The 22,778-nt window shown below is 48.0% G+C and overlaps 3 protein-coding genes across 3 annotated transcripts; 1 reads left to right on the top strand and 2 right to left on the bottom strand.

The window, feature by feature from the left end:
* Positions 1-3,867: 3,867 nt before the first annotated feature.
* H6S33_005501 (uncharacterized protein) lies at positions 3,868-8,427 on the top strand (the record flags this gene model as incomplete). The annotated part of the gene is made up of 3 exons (XM_044836854.1): positions 3,868-4,986; positions 5,158-8,134; positions 8,234-8,427. The coding sequence occupies 3 exons, from the start codon at positions 3,868-3,870 to the stop codon at positions 8,425-8,427; spliced, it is 4,290 nt and encodes a 1,429-aa protein (XP_044698810.1).
* Positions 8,428-11,374: 2,947 nt separating this feature from the next.
* H6S33_005500 (uncharacterized protein) lies at positions 11,375-14,070 on the bottom strand (the record flags this gene model as incomplete). The annotated part of the gene is made up of 4 exons (XM_044836853.1): positions 11,375-12,105; positions 12,169-12,974; positions 13,063-13,195; positions 13,266-14,070. The coding sequence occupies 4 exons, from the start codon at positions 14,068-14,070 to the stop codon at positions 11,375-11,377; spliced, it is 2,475 nt and encodes an 824-aa protein (XP_044698809.1).
* A 7,220-nt stretch (positions 14,071-21,290) lies between these two features.
* On the bottom strand, positions 21,291-21,506 carry H6S33_005499 (uncharacterized protein; the record flags this gene model as incomplete). Its single annotated transcript, XM_044836852.1, has 1 exon — positions 21,291-21,506. One exon carries the CDS (start codon positions 21,504-21,506, stop codon positions 21,291-21,293), a length of 216 nt encoding a protein of 71 aa, XP_044698808.1.
* Positions 21,507-22,778: the final 1,272 nt, after the last annotated feature.

Genomic DNA, 22,778 nt, shown 5'->3' with positions numbered 1-22,778 from the left:
TCTCACTCGGCAGGTTTATAAAACAGTGCGAGGTCTTATCAGCCTGAGCATGTGAAAGACGAGTCATCGCCGTATGCACATGCCTGTTATGTGTTATAGCTGCCCAACACACCAGCCACAGGTGTCCAATTGTCATAAGAATGCGAAATCACTTTACTTTCCCCGCATTCTGGCATGCGCACCAATGGCTGGCTAACTCCCCAACTTAACCAATTACCCCGTGTGATCCGGCCCCTATGATTGCACGCACATGTGCAATTGCAATTTAATCCGCCAATCATGAAGCCATAAAAAGAGAGAATCAATAGATATCAATGCCTCGTGCCTTTAAATTTAAGTGAAGAATCTCCAGGGGGGTTGGTGGTCGGAGCGATTCCGACCGATTATTGGAAGATATTCACCTGGATGCACATGCGCACACATGACCGATTGATATCTTATGATGCGCAACCATCCACGAGTTCTTGGCACAGACCAATCCTTGCAAGAATGTTACTCTAGGCTTAGAGCCACGATATGGATGCATATGTACATCTTACTCGCATACATATCGGCTCGGTTGGCGTAGGTGCCTACATACTCGGGGCAGGCAATAAGAACCTGAAAATGCAAGCTGCAAGCAGGGGCTCAATTTGGTGTAGCTTTTCGCCAGCCGCGAATCAGAGGTCGTTACCATAAAATGTCATTTTCAGGTTCTTCTTGCCTGCCCCGAGTACATGTACTCTAACAGGCGAGTCACCTATCCTCACTTAATAATATGCAGTGCAACAGACTTAAACTCCAGTGCTTTAATTAGAGCGTTTTAGCTGTGCCACTAGTTGAACAGAAAGTCGGACAGGTTGGACAGAAATTCTAACTATTTTAGCAAAGATCCAGCCAATAAGAGGTGCAGGGCTTTCTGTCCAAGTGCTCGACTTTCTGTTCAACTGGCGCAGCTAAAACGCTCTATTCTCTTAAACAAAGTGGTGCGCAGAGTGGTGACGTTGGGAAAGGATCTGAAAGCGTCGTGTGGCGCCAAACCGGACCTGTGGCGTCGCTTGTTGGAGGGATATTTATTGCATACATGTATTTTACCCCTTTTTCTTTTTACCCCCTGTGATGCCTTCCGAATACCTACATAGTACTTTGCTCGAAGTATTTACTGAAAGTCGAACAGGAATTTCAACAGTCTTGGGAATGCCGATTTTAATTCTTGAGGCTGAGGTAGGTATCGATCCACGCACGTCATTTTGTGGATTGTTTGAACCCAACGCGCTGGAAATGTTAACTAGTGCACATGTATGTACCTCTAGGCATGTAAAGATTCAACCTCCAGGGCCTTTTGAACCAACCAGGGCAATAATTCACTTTCCCCGTATTTGCCACAAGCCAAAATTAACTTTCATCCCGTTCTAATATGGTGCTTCATTACCTAGCGTAGGTATTAGCCACATTGGTAGTATTTTATGTAGGTACTCTTTCGTCGCGCTGGGTGTGCGGGCGGGCCAGGTCCTACCTAGGACTGAACTTTTGAGTACTCTAAAGAGTGGATACCTCTCAGTGGGTCGAGCGCTCAAAAGTTCAGTCCTAGGTAGGACCTGGCCCGCCCGCACACCCAGCGCGACTCCACCCCCGACGAAAGAGTAGGCCTGTCAGTAATATCGTTTGCCTCGGCTTCTTGAAGAAATAGGATGTGTAACGCCGAGCCGAACTTTCCGTGGGCTCGTCTATTTCGGCGAGACATAAGTGAACAGACCAGCTACAACCATAAGCAGCTAGCCTTTCCGAATCGGCCTCTTTTATTTTTATTTTATCAGCATATGTCCTGGCCCTTGTTGATGGTTGTAGAGTTGATGGATGCTTTTATACTTTAATTAATTGTCCTCGGCATCATGTCTCGGTATTTTCTGGGCTACATAAGTACATGTAGTGTAGATGATGACGATAATGCGGGGGCAATAAGTATAGAGTATAGATACATGTATTGGTGCTGACAGTAGCATGGCACTTTAGATAGATATTGAACTGGGGTATCGTCATCTAGGGGGTCAATACCGAAACTGACCCTTGCCAAAGTAGTTGGTTGTGGGTTCATTGTGTTCGCGGATAGCTGCTTGCGCGACAATAGATGCTTCGGTTTTTTCCCTTAATTTTTTCTTTTTTTCAATTCCCATTTTAATTCTCCTAGTGCATATGGTACGGTAAGGACCTTATTGTATACATGTAGGTAATGGGTTTGGTATCAAAGCTTCAAGAGCAGACAGTACTTAAGCAAGTAAATGTGTATCATGTCGCCATAGCTGTCTAGCAATGTTATTGGTGCGCTAGAAGTTACCGAAGGGCTTCGTTTCAGGCGGCAAAAAGAGTAGGTACAACATACAGCGGGAGGTCTAGGATCATAAACAAGATGCCTGATCTCCCGTCAAAGAACGGTGGCTCAGATCATCGTTGTTGGAGAACTCAGGGGTAGAAAGTTAGAGAGAGGTCAAGGGAGAGAGGGGGATTGGACAGGAAACAGCTGTAGGTACTCCAATGCTGCCTACCTAGTGCATGTAGACTACATGTATTTAGTACTGGTATAACTTGGATGTATATGCAAAAGCTACAAACCTGCACCTCATGAACGCTAACTCCGTCGATTCTGTAAATGGATATGCAGATATCATATATTTGCATAGGATAAGCAGGAGATAAAGTATACTAAGCAAACATCGTAAGAGGAGATGCGGAGGGTCTCGCGTCTTCCGTCAATTATTTATCCCTATGTCTGCCTGTCTGTTTAGCTACCGCTACACTTATTTCCCACGCCAGGAGTAACGTTCTAGCTCCGGACAGCTTTCAAAATTTCATCCGTTCTTATTTCTTACTCAGTCATCTCGTGGGAGAAATCGTTCTCCCTTATTTCCTCGATATTTACTTGGGCGTCACACACAAGTTTGAGTTGTCTGGGGTCGGGGTGGGACTCTTTTTCCCCTCCTCTTAACAATTTCTCCTATGCTTGAACCTTGACCCATACCTTACCCATTACATACGCACTACCGTGTCGTAAACCCTTCCTTTCCTTCTGTAATCGATACCGTGTGTGTTGATCCTTCACTCGACAGAAAAGAAGAAAACCTACCTTGTTCACTCACATCTCAATTGGCTACTCACTGCTAGGAGTAGGACTAGTTCCTAGCATAAGCTAACTTCCCTTCCTTCCTTCGCCCTGCAACGTTTCATTGCACCTCTCCTGTTGCAGAGGTTGTGAACCGAGCAACGATAGTTGAGGGATGACAAGCCTAGGGGAGGGCGGTACGGAAGTGAGTTGAGAGGGTCTTTATTGTATCAATCAGTACAAGTGCGTACCGAGTGATAGCAGAAAAGCAGGAAAGAAGGGAGGAGGTCCCTTCCAACAGCCCATTGGCTGGCTGGCCTACAATTCATCAGAATTAATAAAGCTCTAGTAACAGTGGGAGAAAGAGAAAAAGGACAGGTGGGCAAGAGAGACATCCATCAGACACAAAAAAAGGAAATAGGAAAATCCTAAGAGAAAAAAAAACCCAAAGTGAGCATCCCTCCCTGTACCCGCCGAATCAATCCCTCGTTCGTTGCTAACCTTACCTACCTTCAGGGGCAACCCTCACCCCGACTAGACACCTCGTGCCTGGTCCTGCCTAGATTATCCACATTTTTGTTTCTCCCATATTCTAAATCACCAAGTCCCTATCATATTCAAAGTAGCATCTCATTTGCTGGAAACAAGTGCGAAGTTCAGTTAGACCGCATCCCAGCCAGCCAGCCAGCCAGCCTAACCTCCCCCAAATATCTTCCAACCACCCCCAAAGCGGAGGTTTCCTACCCCTCCCCTCTCTAAAATTAAGAAAAAGCAATCTTCAATTGGGTGGGATGGTGCGGTCAAGTGGGACATCAGCAGTAGCATCGCCGTCACCGTCACCAGCTCGCACTGGTGCCGTTGCCAGTACTGCTGCTACTGCTGCTGTTACCGCACCTCGCGTTGGATACCAACGTCCATCTGCTCAGAATAATCACCACCATAACCACCACCCTCCCCCTCACCATAGATCTACCTCATCGGCATCGATATCGTCAACGTCATCTGGGAAGGGGGTGACCGCCACAGCGGCTCCAGTGCATGTGGTGTTATCGCCCGGCTTTGCAAAGTTTGAAAAAGAGAAAATAATACCTTCTACAGCTCAGGTAGAGAGCTCGGATAGTCGGCGTACTATTAGGGGCCGTAGCATTGATCTTTTTGGCATCTCCGGGAGCTTCGATAACGAGGCAAATCTTATTGCGACATCTCCCACCACCATCACAAGCACTACTACCAATACCACCACTAATAACACACCTTCAACCTCGTCCACACCCACAGCTCCCCAATCCAATTCGTCGCCGATATCTAGGTTCCGCCCTGCATTAAAATTGCACTCCCACACAAACGACGCGGTTTCTCAGCTTTCTCCAGCAAGACGTCTTCCCGGTCCTGTTACTGCTATTGCTGCAACAAACCCCTTTCCATTAAGCTATCCCGGAACGAATTCTTCCATAACTACGCCATCGACTGGAACATCCGAAGGGTCTCAGTTCTGGAAATCGTCGCCCCCGCGGCCTCGACGCACGAATCCCGCTGCGCAATTATTCATCGCTACCTCGTCCCCTGCTCCTTACTACGGGATCAACAATACTCCCACACAACATCGCAGCAGCAACGAGGATCCATCGCTTCTCCCCGCGTTCGCGCCAGAGCCGAAGAGTTCGGTTTTTTCGCCCACTGGTTCAGTGAAGGCAAGGGAGTCGCCGAAGGCCAAAACAAGGGGACACAGGTCGCCTAGTCAGAAGGCGATGTTATCATCCGCTCTGCAAAAGGCCAACACGGCGGTCACGCTTGACAATGCAGAGAATTACGAGGGCGCAATGGTGGCATACGGGGATGCTTGTGCGTTACTGGAACAAGTAATGAGGAGAGCTGGAGGAGAAGAGGATAGGAGAAAATTGCAGGCTATAGTGAGCCTCCCACCCCCGCCGCATAGCAGCAGCTGCGATGGCTCTGTGTTCCTGAACCCCGCGATATTTTGATGTTTTCTATAAACCTTGTTCTTTTGCCTTGCATGAAACATTGTGGTTGCCAGGTGCTGGGGAAGTATGTTGAAACGAAGCTAATTTAGGTGTGATTAGCAACAAACATATACCCAGCGTATCGAGGAACTAAAAGCGCTCGCCCCACGGAACGCGACTGCACAAAAACAGCTCCCCGCGCGCCCGCTCACAGAGGAATACACAGATCGTGAAAGCCTCTTCACGCTTGACGATGACGGCGAATCGACAATAATAATTTCAACCGCTACAGCGACGCCTGTCTTTGGTAAGGGGCGCTATGGGAATGGTGTGCCACAAAATAATACCCCTGTACCTCCGAGAACAGATTCATTATATCTAGGTTCAGAAAACTTGATGCCTCCAATATCGCATGAGACCGTACTACCACTACCAATATCTGTATCAAATAGACGCTCAGCCGAACTTATACCTCCCCCGCAACTGTCACCAGTGATATACGCGCCCATATCACCCAGGAGAGAGGATTTCATGGAGGGTGATGGTGATGTGATGACAAGATCGTTTATGGAGCATAACAATCGGGAGTCATTCACATTTGGCGCCGCTGCACTCTCACCAAGGTTTTCGCCGCAGAAGGAACGGGATTATGGGATTCGGAGATCGGGCTCTGATGCTTCTTCAATTTCGTCGAGGCGGTCCTCACATCGACAGTCAAATATGAGCAATTTGTCAAATACTACGCATTCCCGACAAGGAAGTGAGGTGTCGACGAGTTGGCTGAACACAATCGATGAATCCGGAGGATCGGTATCCGGAGAGTCATCACCAGGCTGGACGAGAAAAAAGCCACGGCGGCAGAGTGAAAGGGAGATGCGGCTGGAAAGAGAGAGACAGATGCGGGAGTTTGGGGATGATTTTGATGCACAAATGGATGCTGCTGTGGAGGCGGCCTACGACGATCCTTACGAAGTGGACTACACATACGATCATTCAACCTACGATCGGGATGAGGAAATGTTAATGATGAAAAGCCCGCGTTTAAATGTGGAACGTGCAAAGCAACGGGTGCGAGAGGTTGAACGGGAAATGGAATTGGAGATAGCCAGGGAGAAGGAACGGAAGTTGGAAAGAGAGCGATTGGGGTTGGTTGAGCGACGGCGTCACTCGGAACTGGATTTCTTTGACGATGGAGATGATGACGATGATGACTCAGAGGATGAGCGCATGTTGGAGGAAATGACAAGAGGGTACACCCTGGATGATTTTGAATTCAATTTGGACTCAAAAACAGCGTTACCTAGAGAATCAGGGGCCTCATATTCCGATTCGACGCTTCCTGTGCGAGAATCGGGAAGCAGTGGATATTCAGGGACGACATGGGCTAGTTCTATTGGGTCTGCGCATATGCTTAATGTTCCTACGCCATTATCTACAGTTGATGAGGCGCCTTCTACGCCACCGCCATTTCAATCACCGCCGTCTATACTACCACATCAAAGTCCTTCTCCAAAATATAGACCTCCTGCATCTGTACATACGGAACATCTTCCATTGGCTCCCGCTCCCCTTTCCTTCTCATCTATTAAAAGAGAAATAACGGAGCCAGCCCCAAGCCTCCCAATCCCTAACATTGCTTCAATCCCTAGTTTATCTGTTTCAAAGTCTTCTAGCGTTAGGTCCCGCCGGCTCTCCGCATTATCAGAACCTCTGAAAATTGAGACATCACCGTCCGGCAATGGCTCCTCAATTTATGGTGTTGTTCCCACAACTATAGTCCGCGGACCTTCTCCATCTGTACCAAATGTGGATTCTGAGCTTTCTATGGATTACTCTTTGTTACCACCCCCGCTCACTCCACCTTTAAATATCCCCCCTAAAACCGCAGGTGCAGCTATTCCCTCACGGCCGAGTACTTCTTCTGAACTGAGAGATGGACCAATACCGACACCACCAGCAACAACAGCCGGAAACTATACTGGAAGAAACCTTCACTCTCCAACTCCGTCGAGCTTGGAGCCTCCTGGTGGGATCACCTCTGGAATCATCTCCGCAGTTACTATGAATAAAACGGTTTCTGACGACGAAGGTTCAGCTTCTCCATCCAGGTTTACGGCAAGGATCCCTGGCCTCCCGGGTGCACTTAGGCAAATTCAATCATCCGCGAGCTTGAAGAGTCGTACTTTAGCATCTCCAGATCAGGAATCCTCCCCCGTAAATTCCAGCAGTGTATTGTTTTCGTCCAGTAGCACCTCAAATTTGCGGAAGGCGTTTCCCAGGAGTGCTACGCCAGCTACACCAAGCATTGTCCCAGGGACGCCAATAGGGCTTCCGCCCACTGCTGGACTCCAGGCTGGAGGAATGCATCTGTTTGAAAGCAAACTTCATTCGCCTGCTACTCCGAGCAGCGAAGATCACTTGGCGGCCGGTCAGCCCGTCCCGCTTGAACCATGTCCGGGGGAGGCTTTAAGTAAACCATATTGGCTGATGAGGTGTCTCTACCAAACTGTGGTACACCCAAGAGGCGGGTACATTTCAGCGAGAGTATTTGTGCCACGTGAAGTCTGGTTCATCAAAGGCGTCAAGATCAAGGCTATCGACGACAAGATTTCTTGCTGCGACCTTGTCAGCGCTGCATTGGGAAAACTTGCAACTGTAAACCAGGACAATGTTAACGCCATCTATGAAGAGATGCAATCCCTTGAAGGTGTCCTTGACCGTGTTCAGGCGGTTCTCTCAAAAAAGCTCGGTAACGATGTTGGGTCATCTGGTGCACGTGCCATGTATGGCACCGATGGGTCTATTCCAGAGAACGGAAATTCAGACATGATAACCAAGAGCACTGGTGTCAGTGGTGGAAAAAGCTACTTTTCGTTGAGAAAGCTGAGGACAAAAAACTCCAACACAGCTTTGAGTTCTTTTGGAAGCTCCAGCAATTTGGCGGGGGACTTCAATTATGCTGCAAAAGGGTTACCGAAGGCTGGGAACGATATTGCGACTCAGCCTGTAAGGAATTTGGATGGGGTGACATTTGGGGGACCTCATGCAGCTTATATCGGCGCTCTAGCGAAGCTTTTTGATGCTGCTCAGATATTGGGTATGTTACTTTTCTTTCAATGGGACATATAGTCCATTTATGGGACATATCAACGCGATCCTTGCTATAGGTGCATGATTTTTCTGACCGCGATGATAGACCGATTGAATGTTCTAGACGATAACAACTCTGGAAAGAAGATACCCATGACTGTTAAGGTCGGTCTGGAATTGAGTCACCGTCACGCCGCGGAATTTTTCGGTTTCTATATCTGCCGCTTCGTTCTCACCGATGTCACCTTATTGTTGGACAAATTCGTCAAGCGCGGGACCGAATGGGTTTCTGCTCCCTAGGTTAGTTAATTGTTAGGTTTTAAGGGGTTAACTTGAGGGGGGTTCTTTGTTACTGGGTGGCTATCTTTGGTATCGTATTTATGGCGTTTGTCTATTTTTATTATTCCCGTTGCGTTTCTTGAACATATTACTTGAGGTGGCGAAGGGTATGCGGGTTGGCCTGTATGATTTTTTATCTTTTTATTTTTGAATCCTTTCTTTCCGTCTTAGCTTCCTTAGCCATTGGGAAGCTGGTGTGAATATTTTACCACTTACTTTGTTTTTTTTAACTCCTCATATTTCTTTCTTCCGTTTCTTTACGTATTTCCTTCTCATTTAGAGCACCTTCTGTCATATGATGGCAAGGCGAAAGGGATGGATGTTGTGGACACTGACTGCACATAACTACTTACACAGGTAAAACAACTAGGATAGATGTGGATGGTTGTCTCTTTGTTATTATTGCGGATTGTTCAGTTCATACACGTTGGTGGGGTGTGGGTTACGGGATATTCCTTATTTTTTTTATTTTATTTCTTCATGTGAATAGGATGGGGGTATGCGTCAGGGGATATCTTTCTTTCTGCTTCATGGTTATGATGCTCCGAGGGTTTTTTCTATTCGCGCCTTTTTTTTTTTTTTTTTTTTTTGCTCTCTCCAATAGTGGCTGAGTTAGACGTACTCATATGATTGCTACAAGATGGAACAGGGTGTCGGGGATAAATAATACTACTATCGATCAGGATGTATCGAGATAATTCCTCCCCGGTTTTACCAAGTCTTACGCTGAAATTTCCGGTATTTGTACCAAGGCTGCATCAGCGGCTTGATAAACGCACAAAGTGAAATCTGCCCTCGCTGGACCGTTCAATTCACCAACGAAAGATGCGATAACCTGGGACCTGGAACACCAATGCTCCCCACTTCTTTTTCTTTTCTTTCCCCACGGGGATTTTCGTTTCTTTTCCTCGGTATGGTCTGTACATACCACATTCAGTAGTATACTCTAATACTGTGAAGATTTTGTGATAATAAGACAAGGCAAGCTCCACGAGGAGAAGGATAGCAAAAAATAAAGCAAAAAAGCAAAGAATGCATGATATAAAACACGGCCATTTCTTTTGGCAGCACCACATTGGCATTGGTTGCACATAACGCGATGGATGGACGGTGATAGGCGTGACAGGTATCTTATGCACCATTGGATTTCCGGCGAGCAGATTAGAGAGTTTGAAAGTCCGGGGCCGCAATTGCAATTGAGCTATTCATGTGGGTTTTTCGCACCCATGAGTGGACACATACACATACATCACCATCACCATCACCAACATCATCACCATCTCTCTCGCTACCTCTCCCCCGGCCCTCGGATCTTTGGTTATACACGGTAGGAAGTCAAACTAAAGAGGTAGGGAGGGAGGGAAAAGGCACTGAAATAAGCAACATTGCATATGTGAAGGAAGATGGGGAGGATAGGTACCATCTAGAGTACGAGGTTTTCCTCTTGCTCCTCCACCTTCTCGTGCCGCATACACGAAGGCTGAATCGTGTAGGTACATGATGTGGCCGGTGTCTCCACTAGGCGTGGCTGTGTAGAGTCTTCCAATTGAAGGGAGGGGGGGTGTGGATATTGGAGGATCGATCTCTCCCTTACCTGACTTTCTGCCCCCTCCCCCCCCCCCCATTTATATGCACGCACGAACCTCGGAGACACCGCACCGCTACTCATGCACGCATAAGTTCCAATCCAACCGAGTAATCACCCAACACACAGGCAGCGGCAGCCAATGAGCCCCTGGCTTGCCTTCCCCGCACTTTGCTTTGGTGTTTTTTTCCCTCCTTCTGGGAGAGAAAAAACTGGTGCTGGTGCTGGTGCTCCTGGTGGTGCTGCTGGTGGGCTGGTGGGCCCGCCTACAGTACGTAGGGACGGTCCGTTTTACTAGATGCAGGATGCAGACGAAGAGAGAGAGTTGAGCGCTGATGTAAGGGGAATAAAAGATCAAGGAAGAAGACTGTGCCAGATTGGGTCCTGTACGGAACAAGAAGACTACAGATTAAAAACGGCAGTGAACAATTCTTATCCTATTTTCACAACATCTGATCGAGAGGCACGTACATGGATTGTTTTGCAACTCCGCGCCTCGCGGGCCTCAATGGTTGTTTTGCCGATAGCGAAGGGACCAAAGGCCAGATAGCTATCAATCGGAGTAAATAATAATAGGTACAAAAAGCAATAGACACCAGAACATTGCCTTGTAGGATTTCGTTGTAGAGACCGCCAAATTTTTTGGATTCCAACACACTCCCCTGCCTAAAAACAGTTACTCACAAATAAATCAAATCCCAAACGCAAAAAAACAAGGAACAAATAACTATGAAAAACAGGAGGAAAAGGTATGATAAAATGATAAAAGATTTCCACCACTATAAAAGTTTTACCCCATCCATTCACAAACCAGAGAGGGAGAAAAGTCGTGACGGCCGTTACATAAAAGCACAATCGTGAGAACGTTCAAGGCGAAAAGACACACGGATGTAACGTGGAAACCAGACTAGCAACACACAGGTATAAGACAAAAGCATCCACAGGAGATAAAAAAATGAACAGATGGAAGCAGACTTAAGACCCCTAGAGAATATAGCTTAAGAATGATTCACAAAAAATAATGACCCAAAAGAAAATACGTCGAAGACATGTGTGGTTATTGTAAGAACAAAAAAGGATTCGCTGCGTCACTTCATATCTTTTTTTGCAAAGGAAAAGACAAAACAGAAAAGAACCCCCAAACCAAAAGCCGACCCACCGGATTATTCAATCCATCCCATCAATCCGGAAAAATCAAAAAAAAAAAAAAAAACTAAAATCGAAGACGAATAAATAGACTCTCAACTCCTGCATGCCAAATTGATATATCCTTGCTGAATTTTGGGGGGCAAGCTAAAAAAAAAACAATAGTCTATCGATAAATCACCGCCTGCCCGCTGCCCGAGTTGGCTGCACTGCCGACCGTGTGCGGTTGAGGCGTCCATCCGCGTTTCTGTCGAATGCAGAGCCTGCGCCGCCGATGACAGGTGTGGAGCCTTCACGGATCGTCTTGCGTCTCTTCAAACCCCCCTCAGAATCCCCGCCAGGTCTTTCGTCATGTCCCCGGCTAGAAGGGCGGGAACCATTCTCATCCTCATCTTCCATCCTCATACGCTTGTTGGATGAGGGGGTTGATGATCCATTCATCCCACTATAAGGTTGCTGGGGTGTCTGTGCAGGGATGGAAACACCTAGACCTTGACCCGGGTAACCACTATCAGGAGCACCAGCCCCATTTGATCCATTGTGCTGGTCAGCAGCAGCGTCACCGCTCACCAATTGATAGAGATTCCTTTGGGGCGGTGCTTGGCGTCCACCGTTAGTGGCAGCCCGAGGTGGGGTTGAGTATCCGTGCGGGTTTTGAACCCATTGCGATTGAGACGCTGTAGGGGCGGTGCGTGGAGTAGCGCCGGAACCACCATCGATTGTTCGGGGAACATTGCCGCTTGCAGTGCCATATGATCGAACCGGAGTTGACGGTGCCTGTCCACCATGGTTGGGTGATCCGTTAATCTCTGGGGAGAGATGGGGAGCATGGTCAGCGTTGAGAGGAGGGTAGTAGTTGTTTCCGGAACGATGGCCACCGGGATAGTTGTTGGCATCGTGAGTGTATTCTTCCTCATGGTCAGCTTCATGTTCGGCCTCCTCTTCACCCTGGTTTTGGTCCTCATGTTCACCCTGTTCTAATCCATTTTGTTCCTCACCGCCTTCTTCCTTGGGGTGTACCTCCTCCGCGTTGTTCTGCCTCGACGACGGCCTGGAAAGTGATGCCGGAGGTCCACGAGCTGTAGGAGGTGGTCCCATGTTGCTAGCTTCCCGGTTCTGGTTCATGTATTGAGTTGGTTGGGGCAAGGGCTGTCCAAACCTCTGCATATTCTGCTGCGCAATGGGGTTGTTCTGTGGTATCCCTGAAGCATATTGTGGTGGTGGATACGACTGTAGTTGCTGTATGGCACCGCCGGGAGGGGTTGTCGCTGGTGTGGTTGGCATAGAACGACTGTTCATAACAGTGTCAATTGCCAATGGCTGACTACCAGGTCCTCCTTGAACCATATTTCCCCCATTCCAAAATGAGCCATCGGGATTGACACCGCCCATTACACTTGATGCACTTGATGGGGGTGTGGGGAATGACAGGCTCCGCTCAATACCCGGTCGGCTGTTGATCTGGTGAGGTCCTTGAGCCAGGTTATGGGGAGCAAGGTGGTGAGGCTGCTGCATACCGCCTTGCATACCATGATGATGATGCAATGGAGGGGGGTGTGGTGAGGAGATGAGTTCCGAAGGACCCCTTCTCTGTTGCTGCATCTGGTTCTGCAGGTTGTCTTGCTTGCGACGCTCGGCAGCAGCCACCACCGCGTGGGTTCGGTGAGTGTTTGCAGGGTGGTAGAGCAGAGCACCAATGTTGTGCACAAAGAGAGGATACAATAGTTCCGTGATCTTCTCTTTGTTGGCAAAATCCAATGCACGGTCAAATGGAATCCTACAGATATGGCAAATTAGCTTGATTGAACAACATAGGTCTAATCGTAGATATAGGCAATCCACGATTAGATGCAACAGCTACTCACCATACTCCCTTAAGGTGCATTGGCCCAATTTTCACTACATGGCGAACCTTCTCGCTCTTGAGGATTCCATCACGTCTTCCTCGGGTCATTCCAGCCACGTTCAGTAACTTTGTACCATTTATCATATGGTTATCTTTTATCGGTTCGAACAATCGTTAGCGGGGAAAAACTTTAGATGAAGCGATGGTGCGCGAAGTACAAACCTTCTCGCCTCGCCACACATACACCCTTCGCCTCTACTTGGAAACATAAGCTGCCCTCGTCCTCCCACAACGTTGCAGTAACCCTGGGTTTCATTCCAGGGGGTGCGTGCTGACCGGTGGTGTCAAAGGTTTGGTTACCAAAGCCACCAGCCGCTGTAGCAGATGCAGGTGTTTGAGGACCTCCCGCAGATACAGCAGTTAGTGGTGATGGGCTGGGGGTTAGCTGGGTGTTCTGTGGCAATGGCAACAGCTGCTGTGTAGGATGTACCATTGGCCCCGAAACACCGGGTTGCCCAGCAGGAGAGGAGACTCCATTGGGGGCGGGAAATTGGAATGGTGGGAAACCATTGTGGTGGGGTTGGTTATAGTTCGGTTGAAGAACAGGAGGTTGAGGAGGGAAGTTCATGTTACTTCCAGATGTCGCAGTCTGCGGTGTAGGAGGCTGCCCCTGAGAAAGATGATGCTGATGAAAGTCAACACCGATATATGGTGGCTGGCTTTGCGACTGCATGTATCCCGAGTTATCGTTTCCGTACGGCGAGAACTGGGGGCCGTGAGAAGGGTACGATTGGGGGTGTTGTTGTTGTGGGGAAGGGATATTGGGGTTCGGAAGAGCGTGTTGCTGAGGTGGCCCGTTGTTCCCGGGAGGTGTGTTCAACTTGCTTAATGAAGAAGCGTTGGCGGAATTGGGACCGGTGTGGGAGCCGTTAAGAATAGATGTTCCCAAGGAGCGAGGTGAGTTATTTGACAAGTTTGTTACAGACTGCGGAATAGATAGGGCTGATGGAGGCTTATCGTTGGACATACTCGACTTGTAGTGAGGATGATTGTTGAACCCGCCGCTGTTCCAAGCGAAGACGTCGAGAGGGGGAACTCTAGTCTGGACCGAGGAGAGGGAAGGTAGCTCCAGCTTGTTGGTTGGACCGGTGATTGCCTTTTGATGGCGGATTTAGGGAATTCCGAGGAATATAAAACAGTAAAGACGAGGGCTCTGTGCTTATTTCAGCCAACAGATTCGATGTCTTTATTAACCGTTAAATAACGGTGTGGCTTCCACCAGAAAATTGGAGTAGCGGCTAACCCTTCCAGTGGATGCAGCAGAAGGTAATGGGATTCGTCCTGTAGCCGCGACGATGAGAAACTGTTGCTTGGATGCAGGTGGGAATGCTCAACCAACCACAGAGATGCAGTACAAGTCGCTCGGTAAAGTGCAGATGGATGCAGAAACGAATCAATGGACGAGGCAAAAAAATACCAGCCAAGAAAAAATGTCAAAAAGACAGAGAGAACAACTTTTTTGATACTGAAGAACACGAATGCGATCAAGCCAATGCCTGTGTCCGGGGAATGAAGAAAGCTGAAATAGCTGTATTATACAGTGCCGTATACTACAGTTCTGGGATAGGAATGCCAGAGGAAGCGTTTTGTCTCGTTGATGAGTTGGAATGCAATGCTTTGGACGGAAGAATATTCGTGGGAAAGATAACTTTTGGGGGGGACTTTTTGGCGTTTGCTTCGTTTCAAATTCGTAAATGCTGAATGACTAATTTGGGGGGGGGGGGGGGGGGCGTGATTATTTTTACGTGTGTGATTTTTGTTTTGATTATTGAATGTCGTTGCAATTGCAGAATAGCGCCTCCTCGTAATTTTCGTTCGTTCGTATTTCTCGTTGGTCGTAAGAGATGCACTGAGCCTTATCCTTCTTTGCTCCAGCAGCAGTTTTTTTCAACTGTGACTAGGAGTGTCTTGGATCGGGGGGAGAGGCTTAAAATGAAATGTCGTGAAGCTCCAGTTGCGCCTTGCTGCAAGATCGGCCGGTCGTTAATGATGCAAAGGAAACGCAGGGCGTGTATGGTAGGCGCGAGGAGGAGAAGGGAAGAGGAATAAGGGAAGGGAGGGAAGGAATTGCGCGACGAACCGAGCAGGAGAGGTTGAGCGAGGGGAGGGGGTGGAAGAGGATGTAGGGTAGGGTAGGGGGTGGGTGTGTGGAGGAGGAGAGAATGATGGGGGGGGAAGTGGTTCTTCGAGGAGAGGCTGGGGAAAGCTCGAGAGAGTGAATGAAGAGAGTCGAGAAGAGGAAGAGCAAATGTAGAATTTACGATGCGGGTCGGGGCGACTTGCAGGGAAGTAGCGCAAGCAGCAAGCAATGATGGTCCGTCCAAGTGGAGGTCCTTTTTTCTTTTTTTTTTGCTTGCCCTCACGCAGCACAGTTGATGGGATGGAGGTGGTGCGAAGAGGAAAAGGAGGAGGCAGGTATGTATGTACGTACACTGGCTTTCTGTCTTCTTTTTTTCTACAATGATTTCTCTTTCACTGCCTCCGTCGTCTCGTCTGGTATAGAGAGGCTGGATTGGAGGCTGGGCGGGTCGAACAGGGGTTACGGCGAGAGGTGTCAAACCGTTCAGACTCTGGCGAGGGACTTTCGACTTGGACTTGCCGGGGGAAGAGAAAGGGAACGGATATGGGTGTGTGAGGGGGGTTGGGACGGCGCAATCGAGTGAGTGAAGAGAGCTTTCGCCGTCAACGGGACAGTTAATCCAACTTGCTCACTCAGTGCTCTCCCATTGGTCAATCCAAGGAACTAAAGTGGGTACTTACCAGTTTGATGGAATTCCTGGTTGCTTTCTCAATCACTCTCTATCTCGTTTTTTTTGGGCAGAGACCTCTAAGTATGTAGCCTTTTCGTAACTACTTTCTCTCGTTATTCTCCTTCTTACCTCGATCTCTTGCTTTTCACCTCCTTTCTTTCTTTCCCGTCTCTCCTTGGCCAAGGAAGGGGCAAGCAATTAACACACAAATGATAATCGTAATAATAATAATGAACCCCTTCGGAAGAAGGAAAAAGGAAAGAAGGGAAAAAATAAGGGCAATCAATTCAGCGAGAATGTCGGTGGTTCCTTTCCCAGGCCAGCACAGCGCAGCGCCAGTCCCAGATACCCCTCCTCGTGAGTGGTCCTGCGGAGAGCGAGGGCCACCCTCCAGTCTGAACGAACCAGGCGGAGGAAAGGGTTGTTGACTGGGAGGCTGCTGGGGTCTCCTTCTATTGGCTGGCTCGGCACCCGCAACAAAAAAGGGTGCAGGGGTTCGAGTAAGAATTGGCGCAGAAGGGGACTGCAGGCGCGACAGCTACAACGCATCTGGTTAGCCTGACGGATCTTGGATTGATGCAGGGTTAGGGTATAAAGTTGGTAGCGTGACGAATTTGGTTAGAGCCTTAGACCGGTGGAGTGTGCGTTGGCAAGGAGGAACCGTGTATAAAAATGGAAGCACTGTCACTCCGCTCATTGGCGGTGGCTTTTTTTTTTTTTTTGGAAAGGATCATAGTTGAGAGCGTGGGGAGAGGAAGGAGCCACGGCCCAAGGAAAACTTATGAACGTGGGGAAAATAAAGGTTCCATTGCCAACATAGAGTAGGAGTTTTGAAAGATCAAGATAGCAGGCGTAACTATTACTTACTCTTACCAGTATTAGATCTAGAATAAGCTAGAATGAGCAGCAGCAGCAGGAGATGGCCGGTAAGGAACAAATGCGCCGGGAAAAATGAAATAAAGAATCAAAGTCTAGAAATATGAAATGGTTGGTCTCTTCTGTAGCTCTACTTCCTGTATTGGTATTTCACCAAATCAAAGACACGACGACACGCGACAGACGGAAGGGATAAGTCTGATTTTAGTTCAGAGGTCTATCGCGTGGTTCTTGCCGATTCGCAGTCTGTGTGGGTCTTTGGCGCACCCCTGGCTACTGCGATGTGAATTGACGTGACCAGAAAATCGATCTGTCCTACAAGCGAATTGCTTGCTTGAGCGTGAGACACGAGACTTACGACTGGAGTGATCGGATAATAATGGAGGCGCCAATGATTGGGTATACCGGATAGGATTTGGTCGGCGGATAACGACAGAGCCAACGGCAGATGATGCAAGATTAAGATAGATATCGAGGGCGGTCACGGTTGGTAAGCGTTCCGGACTATGCTGCCCTTCCGGTAATGTTGCTTCCTATTGATGCTACCTGACTTGATGATGATGATGGTGGTGGTGGAGGTGAAGAGCTGGCTGGCATGTAAATCAGTAAGAGGTATTTCTTTTTGGTAGAAGCAGAAGCCATTCATTGCTGAGAGAGAGCTGTTCTAGAGTATGGAATTGCCATCTAGCGCGATGGATGTACCAGTATCGAAGTCTCCCATCTCTGAGTCTGCAAGCAACATCATGCTCTCCATCCAGCCTGAGTATGATGGAATAAGAAGGGATCACACACACTCACTTACGGAAAAAGTAAATCGGGGACGCGCCGGCAAAAAGCAAGGAGCTTGGGTAAGAATGATGTTGGCGGTGTCAGAGAGCCACTGTGCTCCTCTCGCTACTGCCGGTGGAGCTTGTGTTGCGTATGTGATAGGCACAACTACAACCGCAAATGGGAGAGGTAGAGAGACAGCTAGGATGGAGCTGTTGCGAGAAAGAGCTCAGCACCTTACAAGCTACTCTAAGCAGATATGTAGTCTGTGATGATTCTACGCAGTGACTAGTGAGTGATATGTAGGAGGAACAAAAGGATGACGGGCAGAAGAATGCTACGATCTCTCAATGCTGCTTCCTGTGCAACTCGTCGCTTTCTTGTTACATCTACGGATAGAGACTGGTAGGCATATTTAACCCTCTATGTACTCTTTGAGGATCGTCAAAAATTCAAAAATAAAACTGCCTCTCTTCTTGTTCTCCTTCCCGGTGGAGATTTCTCTTCATCTTCTTTGATTGCCATTCCCCCCGGAAAACTAGAGCTAAGAGCTAAGAGCTCGAGCTGAAGAAGAAAAAAGAAGAAAAAAACCTCATCACACTAGAGAGACTGTCCACTAAGAAAGTCATACCTTCTCGTGCTCTTGTTCTTGATGTAACAATCAAAGAAGAGAGACGAAACACGATCCACGCGGGACTCCAACAAACGCACGCGGATGTACTATTTTATGCCAAACGGACGCATACTCGCGTAGCTCTCCCGGATCCTCAACCCACATCTACATATGTCCTCCTCCTCCTCCTCCTCCATTTAGTCAATCGGAAACTTGAACAAAGGCCTTGCTTCCGCTCCCCGTCACGTTACACTCGTCCTGCCGATGTGCCTTGCCTGACTAGGTACGGAACGGATTATCACATCCTCCTTGGTTATTTCCCGTCCGTTCTACTCTGTCGGCGGCCTTACGCAGTGTGTGTGTTCTTCTATCTCCACCCTTTATTCCGTTCCCGAGGACGACTGCAAGAGAAGCATGTAAGCCCTTCTCCGTACCTTCTTTTATTGTCTCTCGTCAAAGCACTCTGCAACATGTACTGCAACCTTGTTTACTCTGTAAGCCGAAAATCTCCGGCGGCCGATTTTGCATTTAGTTCCCGCCACTAAGCACAGATTCACTGCAGGACGACATATTATTGGAATGTGTGAGTTATGTTACATGTAAGAGTAGGTGTGTATGTATGTGCCAGTCACACGTGACAGTGACAGTGACTGATGGGGGCGAGTGATGTATCATGATTGCAACCGGTAACCTTCGAGAAAACGGGCCAGTATCACTTGCAGTTGTATTTCAAAAAGACGACTACTAATATCCTTCCGTTTTTGAAGGCGGGTTATCCCCAACACTGCAGATAGATTCCACCACATTTATTATTACTGACCCATTGCTATTTCTCTGCCGCCCCCGCGGACAACGGCGGCGAGCTGCGAGAATTGCACTCCCTATGATACTCTTCTACATTTGGGATTGCAGCGGACGTTGTTGCGAGGAACATCACACACACACACTATGTAACACACATCTATGGCATAGATTCACACGTCCAGTACGACTTATTAAGAGTAGATCCTTATTGGCGATTAGCGTAACGCTCTAAGCTGGGGTATTCTATCCGTTCCCGATGCTAGATGCGCTTGGACTCCTGAAATCTTTTTTCCGGCTCGTTTCAACTTTTTGTATCTTTTCCATAATATAATCTGTTTTTGTCTCCCATTCCACTTCCCCGCGTTGAGCCGCTTCTGGTCTAAAATGGTGCTTTCTCTATCACTATTTCTCTCTCGGCGCGGCTCAGAGAAAAAAGAAGAAAAAAAACGCGTGACAGAAGACATGCAACCTCCCGCTGTGTTCCACAATCCTTGGAGCTAGACAAGGAAAATCCATCAATTGATGTGACTTGGTAGCCTTGCAATCAATTCTTTTTTCCTTGAACGGTTTTGATTTATTTATAAAATTTTACTTTTTTTACTCTCATGATGTGTGTGTAGAGTGCTCTGGATATCATGTACCGGTACTCTATATGTATGTACATATGTACATATTGCAAGGTTGGATCCCTTTTCGATGCTGTATCTACATGCTAATAGTGTGTAACGGCCATCACTGTACCCTTAGCGGTGTGCCCGGAAGAACACTCGTCTGGCGCACAATTAATCCGTTTGCACAACATCAACCACAACCCATGGAGGGAAACCCAGACAACCGCAACCACAACCATCAAGAACGCTTTCTCTCTCCCCACACATACCCGATCTCACGCTTTCCACTTAGCCAAAAAATCGCTGCCCAAGAAAGTGTATCCTGCGGAATCTATTGGTGTCGACTGGATACACGTATTATGCACGGTCCCTGCAGGCAGCGGGGCTGCAGTTTGCATCACGCAAGCCCGCTGTGTGTAAAAGCCACTTGCATATGTGTATGCATGCATTCACGCTGATCTCGACGTCTGGGCTACCTAAGGAGCTGCAAGGTTGCGGGAAGCCACTGGAGTTCCGGTGGGTGCGACCCTACCTTCGACGGGACCGGGGTAACACCACCATCATTGGAATTTTTATATTTTTTACAGTAGCAAAAAATTAATTATTTAATTTTTTTTAGTGATACCAGTTACCAGTGTAAGTAACTCCAAGGGCCAGGTCATATATGTGCAGCGTGTAACGACAGACGAGAATAATAGCCCTGACCCTTGCATCGGTATGGTGGAGGGGTAGGGAGTGTATTTTCGTACTGAGATTCGAATGCACGATCATCATATCATAGCCTGGAAGGACTAGGAACGAATATGTACAAGTATGAAACATACCAATTTTGCCATTCCTTGGATCCGAGGCAATAACCGATAACTTTGATAAGAACGGTACGGAGAGGGAACCGCCGTCGTTAAACGGTGTGTACCACCACCAATAACACTACGTGACTTACGCTAGAGTACTACTACAAAGGGATATAGATTTGATAATTGAGTAACCGGGAGAATGCTCGTGACGAGATAACCATGATGGGGGTGTGATATTGAATTGAAGTGACTGACGACGTTAGTAGAGGAGCCTGTCCTGCCTGCTTTCGACGATTCTTTTCTCTCGGCTGTAACACGAACGGCGATAAGCTGCCTAAGTCGATTAGTACGCACGGCTCGATCGTGACGGAGAGCCCGCGGTGGTCTACTGGGGAAGTGAAGTAAAAGCTAGAAAAATAAAAAAAGAAGGGAGAGAAAGCGGTAGAGAAAGAATTGGCATGGAAAACTTCCCCAGGCTTTCTTCCCCAATATTCAGACAGAAGCACCATCCATCTAACATCGCCGCTCGCTGACCGAAAATCCCAATCCTTGTGTTTTGTGTGGTCCAAGGGAAATCAGATCGAGATAGCCAAAATTGTACAGCTGGTAATTGGGGGCCACCAAACCATGAGAGAGGTAAAAAAAAAAAAAAGAGAGAGAGCACACACTTCCCTATCTCGCTTAGAACCCCATGATATATTGCCCCATTTGGAGCATTCGTTGACAAAACCACAAAGTCTGCCAGCGCATCGATTTTTATGGCCTGCCCACCCTCTCAACAAAAAAATGACGAGGATCAACTGCCATACGGTGATCTGAGAGGGTTTATCGGCCAATCAGTGGCAAAAGGTCAAGATCCTGAAACAAGCCCTGCTCTCCACCCCAGGCTTCCGTTCCGCTGGTGGTAAGTCGTCCATCTATCTGGGTTTGGCCGAGCTCCCGGCAGAATATGAATTACGGTAATGCTCTCACCGCACCGCCCATTGGCTCTCCGCGAAGCCCTCGTTTGCTGAAGCGAACAATGTGGTGTCTTTGCCACGCGAAAATCCGCAGTGGTGGCCATCAAGAAATCTTGCTGTAGAAGGCGAGTGAAAATCGATGAGGTGACTTCTTAAACGGTCTCGCCCAAACCACACACCCCTGCTGTCCTGAACGCCATCGAAGAGAAATTGGATCTTCTCCATGTCGGCCGGATCTAGAAGTACAAGTCTAGGCCTTCTTACCGAAAACCCGAATTCAATTGCTATCATCTCTCGTCCTGGTCATGTTCTCAGTAGTAACGATGTGCCGTTCCTGTTTTTCTTTCTGTTTTTTGTTTTTTGATCTAGGATCTCTGGAGACCAGTTTATTCTGTACTGTATTTCATAAATAATTCCATTCAATATATTCCCCCTTGCAGAAGCTCAGGTGCATCAAACAGTTAAACAGTACATCATACCGTACCTAGACGGGAACCTGCGCTATGTGTCATTTCCCTCCCCCAGATGTAGCCTTTTTTCATAACGACGAATTGAACGTGTCCTGTCCTATCCAGAGCGCGCGTGTACCGAAGGGCAGATGATCAGATCCCGCCCACCTTTCTTCTTCTTCCACTTCTTCCTTCTTCCTCTTCTTTTCTTTCCTCGCTCGCAACCAAACCCAATAACGTCGTCCTATTTCCTTCCCAATCTAATGCGCTAAAAACGTCTCTTGCCTCTTCCAAAATGCCATTCCTGGCTACCTAGTCCTCTACAAACTACTCCATGGAGTTCTCCGCCCTCCCCCCTACCCCCCCCCCAAACAAATTAGAGTAGAGTAAGATAACAGCTGGTCCCGGGCCAGTGGGGGGAGAGGGAGGAGCGGAGGGTGGAAGAGGAAGGGGGGTGAAAAAACAGGTTTCACATTATTTTTTTGTCTGGTATCTGGTTCTGGTATATCTGGTTTGGATGGGATGGGCCAACCCAACGGCTGCGGGGCCAATCATACACCGCCACGAAGGTTGGCGATGGCCCCCACAAGAGACCAGAGAGAGGTTCGCATAAATGCCCGGTGATAATTATAATTAATATCGGTAACTAACCAATTTTTTTGATTGTTTTTTCCCCCCCCCTTCTTGCTGTCACGTTTGTGGTAGGTTGAGTACCGAGAGGTACTCACTCGAAGGTGAGGCGGACCGGCCGATCTGGGCCGAAGGAGAAGGACAGCCGAAACGTAACGTGGGAGGTGCACTGCAGTTCGGGTTTCGTAATCATTGACTAGTCTATTGACTAGTTAGTCTTGCAATTGCAATTGTTTATGCCGGATGGGTATAACCGTCACGTCCTCATCGGTGTGGATTTCATGAACCTCGACCTCATGATATATCGATATCTCTCTTAGTCACGGTATCTAGATCTCTCTTAGTCTTACAATCTCTCTCTTTCTCTCTCTCTTGGGTATATACAAATATATCACGTCTGGCATCGTGATCCTAGCAT

Source organism: Morchella sextelata (assembly GCF_020137385.1).
Source record: "Morchella sextelata strain SCLS chromosome Unknown scls_2, whole genome shotgun sequence".
In the NCBI taxonomy this organism is placed as follows: Eukaryota; Fungi; Ascomycota; class Pezizomycetes; order Pezizales; family Morchellaceae; genus Morchella; species Morchella sextelata.
This window is presented reverse-complemented; position numbering and strand designations above follow the sequence as displayed.